General features: G+C 43.7%; 1 protein-coding gene across 1 annotated transcript in view; it reads left to right on the plus strand.

Annotated features, from left to right (window-relative positions):
• The first annotated feature begins 3,263 nt into the window (after positions 1-3,263).
• Positions 3,264-20,802, plus strand: part of CPD (carboxypeptidase D) — a 40,859-nt gene continuing 23,320 nt past the window's right edge. Inside the window, exons 1-4 of the mRNA XM_063295718.1 lie at positions 3,264-3,958; positions 5,760-6,007; positions 16,080-16,222; positions 19,426-19,595. Coding sequence (XP_063151788.1) covers positions 3,297-3,958; positions 5,760-6,007; positions 16,080-16,222; positions 19,426-19,595 — 1,223 coding nt within the window. The 5' untranslated portion in view covers positions 3,264-3,296. The remainder of the gene's footprint in view (positions 3,959-5,759; positions 6,008-16,079; positions 16,223-19,425; positions 19,596-20,802) is intronic.

The raw sequence follows: 20,802 nt of genomic DNA on the forward strand, positions 1-20,802 counted from the left end.
GATTGTTAATGTTTCTTCCAGAGATTTTAACTCCAGCCTTGGATTCCTCAAGCCCAGCATGTCGCATGATGTGTTCTGCGTACAAGTTGAATAGGTAGGGTGAGAGTATACAGCCCTGCCGTACTCCTTTCCCAATCTTAAACCAGTCCGTTGTTCCGTGGTCTGTTCTTACTGTTGCTACTTGGTCGTTATACAGATTCTTCAGGAGGCAGACAAGATGACTTGGTATCCCCATACCACTAAGAACTTGCCACAATTTGTTATGGTCCACACAGTCAAAGGCTTTAGAATAGTCAATAAAACAGAAATAGATGTTTTTCTGAAACTCCCTGGCTTTTTCCATTATCCAGCGGATATTGGCAATTTGGTCTCTAGTTCCTCTGCCTTTTCTAAACCCAGCTGGTACATCTGGCAATTCTCGCTCCATGAACTGCTGAAGTCTACCTTGCAGGATCTTGAGCATTACCTTACTGGCATGTGAAATGAGTGCCACTGTTCGATCGTTTGAACATTCTTTAGTGTTTCCCTTTTTTGGTATGGGGATATAAGTTGATTTTTTCCAGTCTGATGGCCATTCTTGTGTTTTCCAAATTTGCTGGCATATAGCATGCGCTACCTTGACAGCATCATCTTGCAAGATTTTGAACAGTTCAGCTGGGATGCCGTCATCTCCTGCTGCCTTGTTATTAGCAATGCTTCTTAAGGCCCACTCAACCTCACTCTTCAGGATGTCTGGCTCTAGCTCACTGACCACACCATCAAAGCTATCCCCGATATTGTTATCCTTCCTATACAGGTCTTCTGTATATTCTTGCCACCTTTTCTTGATCTCTTCTTCTTCTGTTAGGTCCTTGCCATCTTTCTTTTTGATCATACCCATTTTTGCCTGGAATTTACCTCCGATGGTTCTAATTTTCTGGAAGAGGTCTCTTGTCCTTCCTATTCTATTGTCTTCTTCTACTTCCGCGCATTGCTTGTTTAAAAATAATTCCTTATCTCTTCTGGCTAACCTCTGGAATTTTGCATTTAATTGGGCATATCTCCCCCTATCACTGTTGCCTTTTGCTTTCCTTCTTTCTTGGGCTACTTCTAGTGTCTCAGCAGACAGCCATTTTGCCTTCTTGGTTTTCTCTTTCTTTGGGATGTATTTTGTTGCCGCCTCCTGAACAATGTTGCGGACTTCTGTCCATAGTTCTTCCGGGACCCTATCTACTAAGTCCAGTCCCTCAAATCTATTCTTCACCTCCACTGCATATTCCTCAGGAATATTAGTGAGCTCATATCTAGCTGATCTGTGGGTCTTCCCTAATCTCTTGAGTCTGATCCTCAATTGTGCAATAAGAAGTTCGTGATCGGAACTACAGTCAGCTCCAGGCCTTGTTTTTACCGACTGTACAGATGTCCGCCACCTTTGGCTGCAAAGGATGTAGTCAATCTGATTTCGGTGTTGTCCCTCTGGGGAAGTCCACGTATAAAGCCGTCTCTTAGGTTGTTGGAAGAGAGTGTTTGTTATGCAGAGTGAGTTGTCTTGGCAAAATCCTATCAGCCTATGTCCTGCTTCGTTTTGTTCTCCCAGGCCATGCTTACCTGTAATTCCAGGTGTCCTTTGACTGCCCACCTTAGCATTCCAGTCTCCCGTGATGAAAATAACATCTCTTTTAGGCGTGTTGTCCAGCAGGTGCTGCAGATCCTCATAGAACTGCTCTACTTCAGCTTCTTCAGCATCTGTGGTTGAGGCGTATATTTGGATCACGGTGATGTTAGATGGCTTGCCCTGAATTCGAATTGAGATCATTCTGTCGTTTTTTGGATTGTATCCAAGCACTGCTTCAGCCACTTGACTATTAATTATGAAGGCTACTCCATTTCTTCTGTGGTCCTCTTGTCCACAGTAGTCGATCTGGTGGTCATTTGATGTGAAGTGGCCCATTCCAGTCCATTTCAGTTCACTGACACCCAGAACGTCTATCTTTAATCTTGACATCTCACCAATAACTACATCCAATTTGCCCTGGCTCATAGATCTTACGTTCCAGGTTCCAGTGGTGTGTTGATCCTTAGAACATCGGATTCGCCGTTCACCACCGGCACCGTCGGCCGCTAGCCGTCCTTTCGGCTTTGAGCTAGCTGCGTCATCACGTCTGGGGCTAGTTGAGCTCATCCTCTGTTCCTCCCCAGTAGCATTTTGACCATCTTCCGACCTGGGGGTCTCATCTTCCGATGGTATACCGACATATCTCTGGTTGTACCGATCCATTTGGTTTTCACGGCAAGAATACTGGGGTGGGTTGCCATTACCTTCCCCAGGGATCGCATTTAGTCTGACCTCTCTGTCACGACCTTCCTGTCTTGGGTGGCCCTTCACGGTTTAGCTCATGGCATCATTGAGGTGCTCAAGCTCCAGCACCACAACAAGGTAACGATCCTTTGCTGAAGTTCCAAACTCTAATTTCAGCTTAAAAAACAAAACAAAACACAACTCTTCCCACTGAGAAATTCAATTCATTCACGCTTTCAAAGAGAAGCACTTGATCCAATGACCCACTTTGACCCTATTCAACCTACCAGCTAACCAATAGTGCAATAGTTTACTTGTATAAACAACACACAACCAGAAGGGCTAAACCACAGAAAAATTATCACATTCATTTTTTTTTTTTGCTCACAGCATCCAGATAATGCAATCTTCAGGAGCAACGTGCAACTGCGAAGTGGAATGCAGCCTCATTTTAAAGAGAATCTTGCCTTTCGCAAGAATAAAGTATATCTCCCTCTATTTTTTAAACTGACATTATTTGCACTGAAAAAAGATTTTAAAAATAGTAAGTCTTCCTGATTTCCCCGTTCCGACGTGACTGTACTGCTCACGCGAAAGCCTAGCGTCGTTTGCATCTTTCCCCGTTCGGTTCTGCCCGCCGCCACCTCCTACCGCACCTCTCATTGGTCGTCATCATTGCTTCTTCCCGCCCACCTGTCCTTGGACCGCCTTCTGCCCCGCCTCTCTCCACGTCATTCACTGTACAGCAGTCCCAATACCTCTCTGTACCTTGCGGTGACTACGTTACCGAGCTGTCCCCGCCCCTTCCGAGGGTGGAGCGGCACGCCCTAAGGGCTCTGGCCCCGCCCTCCGCCACTGGCTCCCAGCCGCACATCTCCGGGACCCCATTGGCTCCATCGCGCCTCTCCCTGATTGGCGGGCCGCTCTCCTCCCGACCCACCAATCGGGTGTCGAATTACCTCACGAGCATTTTCCTCCCCGGCGGCGGCGGCGGCGACCTGTCAGAGCCGGGGCGGCGATGGCGGGCCGGCGCGGCGCGGCTTGGAGGCCGTGGTTGCAGCTCCTGTTGTTGCTCTCGTGGCGGGGCGGCGCGGCCCAGGCGGCGGCGCACATCAAGAAGGCGGAGGCCGCCGCGTCGCCCGGGGAGGCCGCGCGCTACTTGGACGAAGCCGAGCTGGCCGAGACGCTGCGGCGGCTGTCGGAGGAGGAGGCTCCGCGCGGCCTGGCGCGGCTCTTCTCCATCGGGCGCTCGAACGAAGGGCGGGAGCTTTGGGTGCTGCGCCTCAGCGACGGCCTCCCGGAGCCGGGCGGCGGCGGCGGCGGCGGCCCCCCCATCGCGGGCCGCCCTCAGGTCAAGCTGGTGGCCAACATGCACGGCGACGAGGCGCTGGGCCGCGCGCTGCTGGTGCGCCTGGCCCGCGAGCTGGTGGCCGCCTGGGCGCGCGGGGAGCCGCGGGCGCGCCGCCTGCTCGGCACCACCGACCTCTTCCTCCTGCCCAGCCTCAACCCGGACGGCTTCGCGCGCGCCGAGGAGGGCGACTGCCAGGGCGACGGCGGGCGGGAGAACGGCCGCGGCAGGGACCTCAACCGCAGCTTCCCGGACCAGTTCGGCGCCGCCCGGCCGGGCCTGGCGGCCGTGCCCGAGGTGCGGGCGCTGATGGCCTGGATGCGGCGCAACCGGTGAGGCGCGCACGTGGGGGGGCGGGGCGGGGCGCGGCGCGGCGCTTCTTCCCCGGAGGCGCCGCCTTCTCCCGGCCGGTGCGGCCCCGCCCCGCCCCGCCCCGCCCCGCCCCGAGCGCCGCGCCTTTTTCGGCGGCCCCGGCTCGCGTGGGCTTACGTTGAAGCGCGGCGCGGGGCGGGGCCTGCTTCCCCCCCAGAATAACAGCCTGTCAGGAGGGGGGCTGCGGGTGGGGGTCACCCACGCAGCTCTCCTGGCGAGGAGGGAGCGCGCCCGGGGGCTCCCCGCTCCTGGCCCGGCACCCCCCCGCCCCGCAGTGGCTCTGGGGCTGGGAGGGAGGGCGGGAAGGCGGCCGGGCCGGGCCGGGCCTGGAAGCTTCAGGAGCCGAGGGGAGGGTGGGACCCGGGGCTCCCCGCCCTCCTCCAGCTCCGTCGTGGCCAGATCGGGCGGGCTGAGAGGCAGGGCCTGGCTCAGAGCCCCCAGGTCTGCTTGCTCTGGGCCTCCCGTGTCGGGGAGGGGGACCCGGCCAGATCTCTGCGCTTAATCACCGCGGCATGCTGGTTCTCGGTCTTTTGACGGACGGGGTGGGTGCCTGGTGAGGAAGGCCAATGCGGGGTTGTATGATGACTTTAGTCTTTGTCCCAGGGGGTGTACAGGCTTAAGGCAAACGCAGGGCGAACAAGGGGGGATCAGGCAGGATGAGATAACTTCTTTATGCCTGAGGAGTGTCTATTTTTTAAAAAGACCTTTGAAGGCTGCAGATGGAATGGATGTGATCCGGTTTACAGGGATGAGTAAATTCCCAGCCACAAAAATGGGTGCTGAGGAGCTTCTGGTGGTGTGCAGTTTGCCCGAGGAAATGGCAACCAGCAGTTTTGTCAAAAAGCAGAAATACCGGCAGTTAAACACAGAAACCAAATTAAATGCCTAAAGGGCTGGGTAAAATCTCTTGAGTTCTAAATGGCCTGTTTTGCCCCTTTTAATCTTAAGATACTTCACACTCTTACTAAAAAACAAGCAGTTTAATTCTTTCTGGAAAAGAGCGGGCTAGTATGGTCTGGTGGTGAAAGTGTTAGAGAGTCACCAGGGGGACCCAGGTTTCAGTGCTGCCGGGCTGTGGAAAATCACTGGGTGCCTTTGAGCTATCATTCTCTTGGTCCGACATTTACCCTAAAGGGTGGCTGTTTGGGGAAAGTATTTGCTTGATGCTTTCAATAAAGGCTTTTAAAGGGGTGCATAAATCTTATCTGTTGCCTTTCCTAAATTTAAAAAAATGATGGCTTTGTGTTCCAAAGTAGCTTACCTATACACTAATTGGATATATTGGCTGTATATTGAATGTTGCTTATGAATGCTTCACTTTTAAAAGTGGCTTGTAAGTAACTTTAGTGAAGGAATTAATAAATGCGTGAAGGCTTTTAATGATTTTTCAATACATTAATGTTCTGAATGGCAATCAGCAACTTGTTAAAGAGAATTCTTTTGATGCTAGCTTACTTAACATTGGAAATGTTTAACTATCACGTGCTTTTTGTACTCCTGGAAAGAGACCCTAGAGAGCTGACCTTTAAATAAGGCTAGAATCCTCCTCCTCTCCTGCTCACCTCAGTTGATCCACTATATGTGGGACGTTCCCCATTTTTACGTTGTGACATTTCACGGCTTTCAAGTATCAACTGAAGTTTCTGCAAGTTGGTTTTGCTGCTGCTGATTTAAAGACAACTACTTTGGTAGGAAAATAAGTATTTTTTACCTGAGAACTGCTGAGGTTTTGATTAGTGTTGTGCTGCTTTTTTAATACAGATTTGTGCTTTCTGGGAACTTCCATGGGGGATCTGTTGTTGCCAGCTATCCATTTGACGACTCAGACTCACACCAGTCCTCTGGAGTATACAGTAAATCTGCTGATGATGAAGTTTTCAAATATCTGGCAAAAGCCTATGCATCAAACCATCCAATAATGAAAACTGGAGTCCCAAACTGTCCTGGGGAAGAGGAAGAAACTTTCAAAGATGGCATCACCAATGGTGCTCAGTGGTATGATATAGAAGGTAGGCTGTCTGTAAATTGATCGCCAACTAATCTGAGCCTTTGAAAGTACAGTGGCATAGATATGTCAGAAATAAATAAATAAATAGTTTCAGTCAATAGCACTATACAACTGCGCTACAGAAAAACGTGCTGCTGAAAAAAAGATGTAGCTTAGCAACAAGGTTAATGTTGGATATTGATTCTGCTTGTTTAAATTTCATTGTCATGCAGTAACGCAATATATCAAGAAACCATCAGATTTAACTCGTCAAATACATATTAAGCAAAAGCACTTGTGCATAGCTTTTTGGGGCGCATTGCAACTGGTTGGGGTTTCCTCCTAGACCCACAAAGCTAGAAGGATGCTATACATTCCACTTGCAGATGGATGGATGCAGCTGCTCTTATTCTAACTGATATGGGAGACAGGCTCTCCCTCAAGTAACCAGGCCCTATGCTGTGTAGGGCCTTATGAGTAGTAACCAGCACTTTGAATTGCACCTGGAAGCAAAGAGTCAAACCAGCGCAGCTCGTGAAGCAGAAGTGTTACATGGGCACACTGAGTCATGCCCATTAGTGCTTCCACTGCCACATTCTGGACCCGTTGAAGTTTCTGGGTGGTCTTCAGGGGCAGCCCTATATAGAGTGTGTTGCAGTAGTCAAGCTGCAAGGTGACTAGGGCATGAGTGGCTCTGCGAAGGGCTCCCTGATCCAGGAAAGGGTGCAACTGTCTCCCATAATGTCCGCCTGGGTGATTTGATCCTGCGGGGTTGGCATGCTCCAGGTTCCTTCAATTAAACAATGTCTCTGTTGGGACCCTGGAAGTGGGCCTTCTCTGTAGTAGCACCTGCCCTGTGGAATGAGGTTCCTCCTGGAGATCTAGATGCCCCCCCCCCCCACTGTTATTTAGAAAAGCCATGCGGACCTGGCTGTTCACCCAGGCCTTTCGCAAGGAAGAGTGAGACGCCTCGCTTCGTCAGTTTGCCATCTTTTATCTTTGTCTTTTATGTTTTATTAATTGAATTGTAATTCCTTTTATTGTTCTGAGCTGCCTAGAGTCATTGAGAGCTGGGCAGCACACAAGTTTAATAAATAATAATAATAATTTAATGTTAAGGTTTTTATGGTCTTTGAATTGCATTAACAACCCAGGCTGTATCAGTCTCATAGAATTTTCACATTATCTATAGTCCTCATGCAGAGTTAGCCATGGCAACTTTTGAAGTGTAGTTTGCATTTGCTATAATTTATGAACCAGTGCCTAAATATGCTTCCTCTCCTGTTCTGGGCCCATAGTATATATCAATTCATTTCATTTTGCACTGTATTCTTCAGCAAAAATTTAAGAAATACTCAGCTGCTAAAAAAGATTGCAAATGCATCTAGGGTAGCTTGTAAGTGAGGAGAATGTTATCTTCCAAGCTTATGCTGAAGAATATAGTAAGGTTTCATTATGAAGAAAAATAGATATCTTTGGGCACTTGACAAAGAAAAACAGTACAAACTCCTGTTGTGCTGATGTCTCTATTTGTGGCAGATGTTTCCATAGATAATTATGTGCTTTTGGTTTTGTTGTTGATTGAACAAAGGATTGCAACTATGTTAACGCTAGTGGTTAGTTTTGGCATAGCTATTGACATTTACTTATTCATTCATTCACCAACCCACCCACCTTCATTATTTTTATAAGTAACTCCAGGCGGCGAACATACCTAAAACTCTTTCCTCCTATTTTCCCCACAACAACCACCCTGTGAGAGGTGAGTTGGGCTGAGAGAGTGACAGGCCCACGGTCACCCAGCCGGCTTTCGTGCCTAAGGCGGGACTAGAACTCTCCTACCACGCCTGATTGGCTCTTGGGCTGAGAGAGAAGGACTGGCCCAGGGTCACCCAGCCGGCTTTTGTGCCTAAGGCGGGACTAGAACTCTCCCACCACGCCTGATTGGCTCTTGGGCTGAGAGAGAGGGACTGGCCCAGGGTCACCCAGCCGGCTTTTGTGCCTAAGGCGGGACTAGAACTCTCCCACCACGCCTGATTGGCTCTTGGGCTGAGAGAGAGGGACTGGCCCAGGGTCACCCAGCCGGCTTTCGTGCCTAAGGCGGGACTAGAACTCTCAGTCTCCTGGTTTCTAGCCCATTGCCTTAACCACTAGACCAAACTGACATAATTGAACAAGTATGCTCAATTAGTTAAAATTATTTGGGATTCTGAAAATACACTCAGCATCATCAAGAATAACTAAGACCTAACTGAAATAATGGTTAAAAATATATCAGTACTGGATTATTTTATAGTGGCCTTCACATACAGTAGACATTTCTAACATCAACCTGATTCTTTTTTTTATAATTCTGCAGTTGGTTTTGTTGTTCTTCTCAGGGTGGATGCTTGATAATTTTCTATCACAGTTTAAATAATTTTGATTTGATTTGATTTGATTTGATTTCTATAGCTGCCCATCTCAGCAAGTGACTCTGGGTGGCTTTTTATATTTTGCAAGCTGCTTAGAATGGCAGCTGCAATTTAGACAGCCTATACATTTGATAAAATAAGAAATGTCAGAAAAAGGAATTGATTGAATTAAATATGATTTGTTGCTAAGTGTATAGGATTTAGAAATACTTTAGTTTTTTAATTATGTTGGGTAAGAGAAGCATACAAAATTTCTCCTGGTTAAATGCTCTAGATCTAACTCTACTTTTTTACTTCTTTCTCAATAACTTTATATAAAGTAGTGATAAACAGATTAAACAACCACATTTCTTTCTAAGTCTGATTATCACAATGAAATTAGTTCATTGTTATCAATGGAACAAAGGATTAATTATGAATTATTTTAAAGACTTGAATTCATATCAATAGAAGTTTTATATAAGAGCTTAATTAATTTGACATAATTAAGATATGTGTTAGATCCGATGAGAAAAATAACTTTTTGTTCTAATAAAATTAATAATTTAATCTGGTCAATTAGCAGATATTTGCACTGACCAAACATTTAACTTGTTGAAATAAAACTATCTCTTACATTGTTTATCAGCAACCATTATCTCTTTTTTTCTGATATTTTTTTCTGATATATAACTGCCCAGAGTCCCCCTTTATGGGGGAGATGGTCGGTGATATAAATTTGAACAATCAATCAATCAATAAAATATCCCCCATTTTTCTCTCACTCTCCTCAGTGAACACACCCAAATAGTGGAGGAAGCTATGAGCTGATTATATTTACAGGGGTTGCTCTGTTTGATTTACTGTACAAGGAAACAGAATGAGTAAATAGTTGCAAAACTTTATATTATTACTCAGCTTGAAGCAGGATGTCCTGAAGGAACCAAGTTTCTTTATTTGCATTTACAAATACCTCTGTTTGGTAGAAAACTATGAATTGTAGATTAAGTCTTTGCTATCATTTTAACAAGCAAATGCAAGTTATATATAGCAAGCCGTGTGGTGCCCTCTACATACTTTGAAGTAAAAGTCCCGCAACCCCTTGTCACTTACCACATGGCTGCTAAAAACATTTATTTTTTTTAGTATGCTGCTGTAATCCACAATAACTCCTGATAATTAACATGAACAACATTAAAATAACATAAATCTAAAACTCATAAAAACACTACTCTTGGAGGGCACCAGTGTGTCACCCCTGCTGTATCTTACGATAGCAGTAGAAGTAGTTGAAACAAATGTTCCCTTCTGGATCTCAATTTTGTCTTTCGTTTTTTCCTTATAGATTAATTTCTTGTACATTGCATTCTTAAATTGTAGTTCTTTTTAAAAATGCATTATCACAAAGACCAGGTATTCTCAACTGTATTTCCTGATCCTTAGTTCTGCTTTTTATGCTTCACACTATTTATTGGGTAAACCTTCCTGCAAGGGAACCAGTTTGGCCTAGTGGTTAAGGCAGCGGGCTAGAAACCAGGAGGCTGCGAATTCCAGCCCCGCCTGAGGCACGAAAGCCGGCTGGGTGACCGTGGGCCAGTCCCTCCCTCTCAGCCCAACTCACCTCACAGGGTGGTTGTTGTGGTGGGGAAAATAGGAGGGGGAAGGAGTATTAGATATGTTTGCTGCCTTGAGTTATTTATAAAAATAATAAAGGCAGGAGAAACAAATTAAAAAAATGTTTCTCTCTTCATTAAAATAATAATAATAATAATAATAATAATGGGACAACCTGGTACTGCTCACTTTTTAAGCAGAGCTATTAGTAGCTGTGAACTTCAAAACCTGTGTGCTTGCTTACGAGAAAATCCTTACTAGCACTGTAGGATATACTTCTTTAAGTTCTATAGGCAGTTTCCTATTTTGCATGAAGCTATTTATCTATCTGTTTGGAAAATTCATGTGGCCGCCCATCTTCCATATGAATTCTGAGCAGCTAACAATAGCAAATTGAAACAATATAATAAAACTTTACTACTCAGACAAGACACAAAATTAAAATATAGCACCATAACCCAGCCACTGTAAGACTCAAGCACACATACACCACACCTATATTGGGCTCATCTAGCACTTTTGCTCAGTGTCTGGGGAAAAAACCAGGTCGTCACAGCCTCTTGGAAGGCCAGGAAAGTTGGGACCCTCCAGATCTTAGGGGAAAGACTTAGATATGGCAGGCACCGCAACAGAGAAGGCGTGACTCCTTGGTCCCACAAGGTGACACTGTTTAATAGAGAGGACCTGGAGCTCACCCACCTTACTGGGCCTGAGAAACCCTTCAGGATAGGTGGGCCCACAAGTAAACCTTGCAGCACCTTCAGTTGCACTCAGAAGCATGCTGGGAGTCAGGGCAGGTTCTGAAATGGCAGTCTAACCTTGGCAAACCTTGAGGCACCCAAAACTGCATCTGCTGTTGCATTCTGAACCAGCTGGAACTTCAAGGACAGCTCCATGTTGAGCACATTGCAACAATCCAATTGGGAAGTGACTAGGCCAGGACTAATTGTGAGTAGGGCCTCCCAGTACAGGAACAAATTAACAGAAAGTAAATCCTTCTAAACTCAGGGTTTATTTCTAATAACGTTTAAATATGTTGTTGTTTATTTGTTCAGTCGCTTCCGACTCTTCGTGACTTCATGGACCAGCCCACCCCAGAGCTTCCTGTCGGTTGTCAACACCCCCAGCTCCCCCAGGGACGAGCCCGTCACCTCCAGAATATCATCCATCCACCTTGCCCTTGGTCGGCCCCTCTTCCTTTTGCCCTCCACTCTCCCCAGCATCAGCATCTTCTCCAGGGTGTCCTGTCTTCTCATTATGTGGCCAAAGTATTTCGGTTTTGCCTTTAATATCGTTCCCTCAAGGGAGCAGTCTGGCTTGATTTCCTGGAGGATGGACTGGTTTGATCTTCTGGCAGTCCGAGGCACTCCCAGAATTTTCCTCCAACATCACAGTTCCAAAGCATCGATCTTCCTTCGCTCAGCCTTCCTTATGGTCCAGCTCTCGCAGCCATACGTTACTACGGGGAACACCATTGCTTTAACTTAAACGCGGACCTTTGTTGTCAGTGTGATGTCTCTGCTCTTAAGTATTTTATCGAGATTGGTCATTGCTCTTCTCCCAAGGATTAAGCGTCTTCTGATTTCCTGACTGCAGTCAGCATCTGCAGTAATCTTTGCACCTAGGAATACAAAGTCTTTCACTGCCTCTACGTTTTCTCCCTCTATTTGCCAGTTATCAATCAAGCTGGTTGCCATAATCTTGGTTTTTTTGAGGTTTAGCTGCAAGCCAGCTTTTGCACTTTCTTCTTTCACCTTCATCATAAGGCTCCTCAGTTCCTCTTCGCTTTGAGCCATCAAAGTGGCATCCTCTGCATATCTGAGATGGTTAATGTTTCTTCCAGCGATTTTAACTCCAGCCTTGGATTCCTCAAGCCCAGCATGTTGCATGATGTGTTCTGCGTACAAGTTGAATAGGTAGGGTGAGAGTAGACAGCCCTGCCGTACTCCTTTCCCAATCTTAAACCAGTCCGTTGTTCCGTGGTCTGTTCTTACTGTTGCTACTTGGTCGTTATACAGATTCTTCAGGAGGCATACAAGATGACTTGGTATCCCCATACCACTAAGAACTTGCCACAATTTGTTATGGTCCACACAGTCAAAGGCTTTAGAATAGTCAATAAAACAGAAATAGATGTTTTTCTGAAACTCCCTGGCTTATTCCATTATCCATCGGATATTGGCAATTTGGTCCCTAGTTCCTCTGCCTTTTCCAAACCCAGCTTGTACATCTGGCAATTCTCGCTCCATGAATTGCTGAAGTCTCCCTTGCAGGATCTTGAGCATTACCTTACTGGCATGTGAAATGAGTGCCACTGTTCGATAGTTTGAACATTCTTTAGTGTTTCCCTTTTTTGGTATGGGGATATAAGTTGATTTTTTCCAATCTGATGGCCATTCTTGTGTTTTCCAAATTTGCTGGCATATAGCATGCATTACCTTGACAGCATCATCTCTCAAGATTTTGAACAGTTCAGCTGGGATGCCGTCGTCTCCTGCTGCCTTGTTATTAGCGATGCTTCTTAAGGCCCATTCAACCTCACTGTAATGATTGCCCAGCCCCAAATACTCAGACTCACAAGAGGCTGCTAAATGAAATCTGATTTATTAAGGATCTTAGGACAAATACAGAGAAAGCTGAGAATGAGCAAAAAGCGCGCCAAATACAAACTTAAAACCCTCGGTACGAATGTATCCCGCCTCCCTGGCAACAGCCCCGCCCGGTCCAGGTGCTAGCAATCGTCAGACCTGCTAGCCTGGGAAAGTAACCTTGAACATAGCAGATAAAGCGAATACATTCCAAAGCACAGCCAAGAGATAACTACTCCCATCCTCCCGTGAAAGATGAAACACGCATCCAGCTAATGACATGCGAAACGTTACGATGTATCAAAGACATTGAAACGGCGAACATGACACTCACTCTTCAGGATGTCTGGCTCCAGCTCACTGACCTCACCGTCAAAGCTATCCCCGATATTGTTATCCTTCCTATACAGGTCTTCTGTATATTCTTGCCTTTTCTTGATCTCTTCTTCTTCTGTTAGGTCCTTGCCATCTTTCTTTTTGATCATACCCATTTTTGCCTGGAATTTACCTCCGATGGTTCTAATTTTCTGGAAGAGGTCTCTTGTCCTTCCTATTCTATTGTCTTCATCCACTTCTGCGCATTGCTTGTTTAAAGATAATTCCTTATCTCTTCTGGCTAACCTCTGGAATTTTGCATTTAATTGGGCATATCTCCCCCTATCACTGTTGCCTTTTGCTTTCCTTCTTTCTTGGGCTACTTCTAGTGTCTCAGCAGACAGCCATTTTGCCTTCTTGGTTTTCTCTTTCTTTGGGATGTATTTTGTTGCCGCCTCCTGAACAATGTTGCGGACTTCTGTCCATAGTTCTTCTGGGACCCTATCTACTAACTCCAGTCCCTTAAATCTATTCTTCACCTCCACTGCATATTCCTCCGGAATATTAGTGAGCTCATATCTAGCTGATCTGTGGGTCTTCCCTAATCTCTTGAGTCTGATCCTAAATTGTGCAATAAGAAGTTCGTGATCGGAACTACAGTCAGCTCCAGGTCTTGTTTTTACCGACTGTGTAGATGTCCGCCACCTTTGGCTGCAAAGGATGTAGTCAATCTGATTTCAGTGTTGACCATCTGGGGAAGTCCATGTATAAAGCCGTCTCTTAGGTGTTGGAAGGGAGTGTTTGTTATGCAGAGTGAGTTGTCTTGGCAAAATCCTATCAGCCTATGTCCTGCTTCGTTTTGTTCTCCCAGGCCATGCTTACCTGTAATTCCAGGTGTCATTTGACTGCCCACCTTAGCATTCCAGTCTCCCGTGATGAAAATAACATATCTTTTAGGCATGTTGTCCAGTAGGTGCTGCAGATCCTCATAGAACTGCTCTACTTCAGCTTCTTCAGCATTTGTGGTTGGGGCGTATATTTGGATCACTGTGATGTTAGATGGCTTGCCCTGAATTCGAATTGAGATCATTCTGTCGTTTTTTGGATTGTATCCAAGCACTGCTTTAGCCACTTTACTATTAATTATGAAGGCTACTCCATTTCTTCTGTGGTCCTCTTGTCCACAGTAGTCGATCTGGTGGTCATCTGATGTGAAGTGGCCCATTCCAGTCCATTTCAGTTCACTGACGCCCAAAATGTCTATCTTTAATCTTGACATCTCACCAATAACCACATCCAATTTGCCCTGGCTCATAGATCTTACATGCCAGCTTCCAATGGTGTGTTGATCCTTAGAACATCGGATTTGCCGTTCACCGTCGGCCGCTAGCCGTCCTTTCGGCTTTGAGCTAGCTGCGTCATCACGTCTGGGGCAAGTCGAACTCATCCTCTGTTCCTCCCCGGTAGCATTTTGACCATCTTCTGACCTGGGGGTCTCATCTTCCAATGGTGTACCGACATCTCTCTGGTTGTACTGATCCATTTAGTTTTCACGGCAAGAATACTGGGGTGGGTTGCCATTACCTTCCCCAGGGATCGCATTTAGTCTGACCTCTCTGTCATGACCTTCCCATCTTGGGTGGCCCTTCACGGTTTAGCTCATGGCATCATTGAGCTGCTCAAGCTCCAGCACCACGGCAAGGTAATGATCCTTTGCTGAAGAACATTTAAATATAATAAATATTTAATTCAAAAATGCATTTTGAAAGGCATTTTGTGGTTCCCTGTTTTCTACACCTGTGAAGTCTTTCATCGGCACTGAAGGTACACTAACAGTATACATTGGTGTTCCTTCAGTGGTGATGAAATACTTTTACAGATATAGAAAACAGGAAACTATAAGATGTCTTTAAAAATGTATTTTTGCTTTAAATATTGTATAAAGGAAATTGGTTGGAGTATGTTTAAATAAGAAGCAAGCTAGTTTAAGTTTCTCTGTTTCTAACACTTTTATATACAGTGTTCACTATAACACTGTATATAGGTAGTCCTTGTGTGACAATGCTAATTGGGACCGGAAATTCCATCGTTAAGTGATGTTGTCATAAGTTGAAAAACCACATAAGTATGCCGCATAGCGATGGCAGCCCCGGTTTCTGTCCTTAAACAAGGACTTGTGGGTCATTAAGTGAGGACCTCCATGACCATGACTTCCTTCTGGCTTCCCCATTGACTTCGCTTGTGGGAAGCTGGCAGGGCAAGTTGCAAATCATGATCACATGACTGCAGGACGCTGCAGTGGCCATAAGTACGAGATCTGGTTGTAACTACCACTCGTTCAGCACTGTTGTAAGTTCAAACAGTTGCTGAAAGAGTGGTCATTAAACAAGGGCTACCTGTAATTAATAATTTAAGTGTGCCTTATAAATCCCTTAAACAAAAAGATAAAACCATATTAAAACCATATTAAAATGATTTATAGCAGTATTTCCTTGTTACAGCAACTTCTAGATGTGTGGACTGTGATAAAAATTCTGGGAGTTGGCCTGCACATCTGGAAGTTGACGCAGTTGGAAAACACTGGTCTAGAAAAATGGATGCAAGTGATAGTTAAGGTTGCTTCTTTCACCTGTTCTCTTCTTTGTTTTATCAATCATCCAGGAAGTAATTAGTATACACTAACACACATTCTATAATCATCATATTCTGATTTACTTAAATCTTTACAGTACAGGTAGTCCTCATTTAGCGACCACAGTTGGGACCGGTAGCTCAGTCATTAAGTGAAGTGGTCACTAAGTGAAACTACAACTGTGCTTACAATCTTACTTCAGCTTCCCTTTGCTTTACAGACCTGCGAAGATTGTAAATGCAAGGATTGGTTGCAAAGTTACTTTTTCATCACCGTCGTAACTCTGAATTGTCACTAAATAAGGCAGTTACTAAATGAGAACTATTTTTTTTAAAGGCAACAGATACTTTCTGATTTTTTCCCTCTTAAATTTTTTTCCCTGTTTGTTTCCTTTGAAAATTGTAATTTATTTTCTCATTTGCACAAATGAGTTTTCCCTGCCTACTGAGAAATGCTAATCTGAAATCATGTGAACAGTCTGTTGATGCAAAAGGCTCTTGAGTGACTGTTTTTAGCATAATTATTTCATGATTCTTCCTTTAAATTTCTTAGGTGGAATGCAAGATTATAACTATCTTTGGGCTAACTGCTTTGAGATCACATTTGAACTTTCCTGTTGCAAATACCCACCAGCTGCACAGCTTGAGCAGGAGTGGCAGAATAACCGGGAATCTCTGCTCACCTTCATTGAAAAAGTAAGACTTGACTTTAGCCCTTTTCTAGACTATGTCAGAGAACAATCCTTGTATACTTGAGTCTGTTTTTGTTCCAGAAAATGAAAAGACGGTATTCATCTTTGTCGGGGCTTTGCTTGACAATAGATTTTGAATATGCTCTTGTTTGCCAAAATGTCAGCTCTGCCTAATCCCTTCTGACTCATGAATTGGACCAAATACAGTTTTTTCACGTTTATATTATTGCTTTGTGAACACATACAAAGCCTAGCATGATTCATAAGAAATGAAATAAGAGGTAATGTGATTGTGGTACACCAGCATTTAGATAATATTTAAAGACAAGAAAATACCACTGATCCATGTTTCAATTCCCTTGTTTCAAATCACAAAAAGGCTTCTGCTTTAGATGTACAGTACACTAAGCTATAATAATAAGTGTGTTTAGTTTTAGCTGTTTTGTGACTCCAGTTAATCATGTCTTATTTATTAAATTATGGTTCAGCAAGCCATAATCAGACCTGTGTTAATCAGGTCTTTGTCTCAGTTTCTTATCACTCTTGACACATTTAACAATTGCTTGTTTACTTATCCAAGTAGGCAGGGAATAAGTAAATTAGATTTTTGTCTCTGCTCAAGTTACTTTCCTTTCACTTGCCCAGAGTAAAGGTGTCTGGTCAATTCCCTTCTTCACAAGCTTTACCCAGTGTCACTTACATTATCTCAGATCTTTCAGTGTAACTGTTTGTGTGTGCTCAAAAATATTCAAGTATCCTCAAAAATACTTTACCTCAAGAGTTACTTGTAGTTCTTTCAAAGTTACTTCCTGTGCTGATCCCTCTTTCATACCTAAAGTCAATAGTGGCTATGTTCACACATCACACTAAATGGAATATTTGTTTGGTTTTGGCTTAGTATATTATCTGAATTCAGCTGTTGATATTTGGAATCAGGTAAATGCAAACTCTACCTTTGTGGTTTATTCAACAAGCTATGGTTAAATTAAACAATGGCTGATCATGGACCAAACTACGGACTACATTGGTATGATATATTAAGCCATTTCATGACTTTACAGTTTGGATTATTGTACCCTAATCCAGAAACTTCACCACTTCATGGCTGTAAATCACGGTCAGTATCCTTCTTGGGGGTGGGGGCTAGCAATGTAATCTGTGGCTCAGAGTGTTGTCCAAATCCCGACTAAAGGCTGGCTATGGTCAAGGAGTCACTTGTCCTCTTTGAATATGGCTCAGGGCGAGTGCTGGCAAAGTTGAGGTGCTCATATAGCAGCATCATGCTTGATAATTTTCTGTTTTCACTCACTATAACTGTATAGGAACTCCCTTTTGGTAACAGAAAGGCTGGAGGAAGAATTCTCATTTTGTTGTTGTGCATATACTAAAATCCTCCTGAAAGTAGTAGTCACCACAAAGGTCACTGAAATGCCAATTAGAACAGTGAGGGACAGATCATGATTCGTCACTGTTTTCAGCATTAAGGTCTTCTCCAGGTCTTAGAGAATTAGTCTGCTGAATACTTTTACCCCACTGAGAGGGTTGTCACAAACTGGATGAGAGCAGAGCACTCAGTATCTAAATCTTTGCACAAAATCCTTTAGGCATAGATATACTTAGTTTTCTTTCACCTAACTTCCCTGAGGAAAAGGTCTTTATTTTTTAGCCAGATGGCTTAAGGCATATATTACAGCAGCATGTGAAACCTGCCTAAACCTGTTCTAATAGTTCACTCTGCCAGGGTAGTGGTCTTACAGAAATATTTAGGGCCATACATAAAACACCTGTACTAAATTTTACACAGTTGATATCTTGAGGCAGTCTTTTGTTCCCTCTTTCATAATGTCAACTCCTGTTGCCCACCCTGGACATTTGGCTAGCTGTATATTTCCACTGTTCAATCCTTTTTCACTTAAACAGCATAGCATTGCATAATACCCACGAAGATTCCCTTGAGGATGCTTCCAGACCATGCCCTCATAAATCAATAGCTGGCTTGCTTAAAGCACAGCAACAGGCCGTAAATTTATTGCCACCGTCCTCAGTCTTCTAGCTGTGGAAGAAAGTCTTTCATTTTACTCTAGGAGCTTCTTAATTTGTACTCTGTCTCAAGCTCTTTTATGAGATGGAACCAAGACATGTCCAACACCACCAAACTATAGATAAAAAAATAGGTTACTGCCTCACTGCAAAGTGAGAACCCATTATTAGATATTTATGTCACATCAAAAAAGAAGTGACATGAAGAATGACAACCCTGTGTCATTTGTGTAGTTTTATTAATGAATGGTAAACGATGCTGAATATGAAATGAGTACAAAGTAACATAATTATATGTTTAATTATATGTAATAATAAATATACTTTTAATATAACATTCCCTCTTACCCTTGGCAGCTGCCAAATGTATTTCTATTGAAGTTCCTGTCAATAGCCATGGCAATAAATAATATGTTTTGCATACCTTCTTAAACATAATTTTATATTCTAAAGCCACATGAATCTTAATTCAGCATCTGTTTTGAGTGAAGCATTTTGGCAAAAGCAATGCACAAAAGATGGTATATTTATCTGTAAAATTGGGCTGAGTTATCATTTGCTTTTGCAAGCATGATTCAAAAGCAAAAAACTGTCCTCTTGTTGTTTTGCAGAATTGTTCTTGCTTTTTTTTTTTTTTGAAAGACAGCCTGTGTTCTGTTTTAGCAGCTGTAAGAGACAGAAACAGTCTCTTGGTTAGAGGAAAATAAATCTAAAACGGCAGGCACAGCTGATGAATCCATGGCAGCTTCATGTATTTCATTCAGTCTACAGGCAGATGTTCTTTCTAGCATCCTGAAGCTTACATAAAGCAAGCCATAATACAGAAATGCACAGGCATACCATCAAGTTACCTGTGCACCTAAGCACTAGTTTTTGATTTTGCCATCCTACTGGTGATACTGTCTAGCTACCCTAGTTATGTAAAGGATGTGCTGTTCTTTGCCAATTTTTCCTTCTTGTTTTCCTTGTTGTTTTATTTCATTTCATTTTTGTGTGCAAGCTTAACAGCAAAATGTTAAACTTCCTTGGATGAAAAAAAGTATTGCACAGATCTCTTAGCATGAAATTAGAAGGTACTGAATGTGAGAGGAATAATGTAGCCACATGAGGTTAAGATTTTTTTACAACATACATGTTCTGGATCTAATTCACGTTTATTTAATACAGGTACATATTGGAATTAAAGGATTTGTGAGAGATTCAGTCACTGGGTCTGGCTTGGAAAATGCAACCATTGCTGTGGCTGGGATTGCTCACAACGTTACAACCGGACAGTTTGGTGACTATTACAGACTGTTGGTGCCTGGGACCTATAATATCACAGCTTCTGTCATAGGGTAAATTACCTAGAGCAGGCATAGACATGTTTGTTATCTTGGCATAGCTTCTTCTAGTAGAGAGCTGCTTAGTGAAAATATTAGAAGCCATTCTTGCTGCTTTGTCTCATTTTGCCATAAACTAGGCAGGTGCTGTCATATCACCATACTGCATGTGCAACAACAAAAAAGCAGGCACACGGAAAGGCAAGAAAGGGCCACATTTACCTGTTTAGTTCCATGAGCATTAAGCCTACCTTCACTGCTTCTTTGTTAAGGTAAATTAGGTGAAGGATTTGGAGCTGCTGTTCTGCAAGCCTGATGTCTGCACCTAAGCAAACACAGTGGGGCTTTGACATGGGAAACTGGGCTCAGTTCTTCAGTTGGCTATGAGAAATAATAACGTTGCTGTTGGGTCTTATTTTTCCATTAGTAAAATGGAAAATGATTATTCATAATCAATATGAATAAATACGGTGTTTGGCTTGCTAAAAATGCTGTTTGTGTGAGGAAACACGGTACTGTTGTGTTACGTGTTAGTATATAATAAGCTCCATTGTATCCTATTGACCTTCTTAGTGTACCATGCATTACGATGCAATCTAATTATTAGATTTTTATTTAAATTTTGTTTTGATAAGGATGATCTCTGTGTAGTTACATGTGCCTCAGATGAGGCCTCTCTTGGTACCACTTGGTTCAGGTGGCTTGAAGCAGTCCTTCCCTAGAACATTACCCGCCCATGCCTTTCCCATGAGGGAGGAGGGGCAGTTGAACGAAGTCACGTTTCAGGGATCTGACACTTGAAGGCCTTGCCAGTTGGGGGGTTATTTCCCCTCTTCATGCTTTGCTTGCTCTCTGCCTTTCCAAACTGGGAAGGGTAGATTAAAATTAATGTAGTTCTGAGAGATAGCATTTCAATAGGGGTTTGCAAAATGTTTTGAATTAAAATATATTGAGTATGAAAGGTCTTGAATATGAAACAGCTTTTTATAATTTTGTAAATATTTCATACACACAAACATCCAACGTGATTAAAGCAGCTTCTTTCGAGCTTGGGAAAAGCTGTTTCACATTCAAAATTTTGAATTTGTTGTGGTTCAGCTTAAAGCCTTTTTCACACTACTGTATTTCAAAATGCTCCCAGTTGGGACCTCTTGCCACTGTCCACTCTCAGAGAGGACCTGCTTTAAAGTATTCCTGGCGCTCGAAAGCAGGCCTTCCATAC

This window comes from Candoia aspera, chromosome 1 (assembly GCF_035149785.1).
Source record: "Candoia aspera isolate rCanAsp1 chromosome 1, rCanAsp1.hap2, whole genome shotgun sequence".
Lineage (NCBI taxonomy): Eukaryota > Metazoa > Chordata > Lepidosauria > Squamata > Boidae > Candoia > Candoia aspera.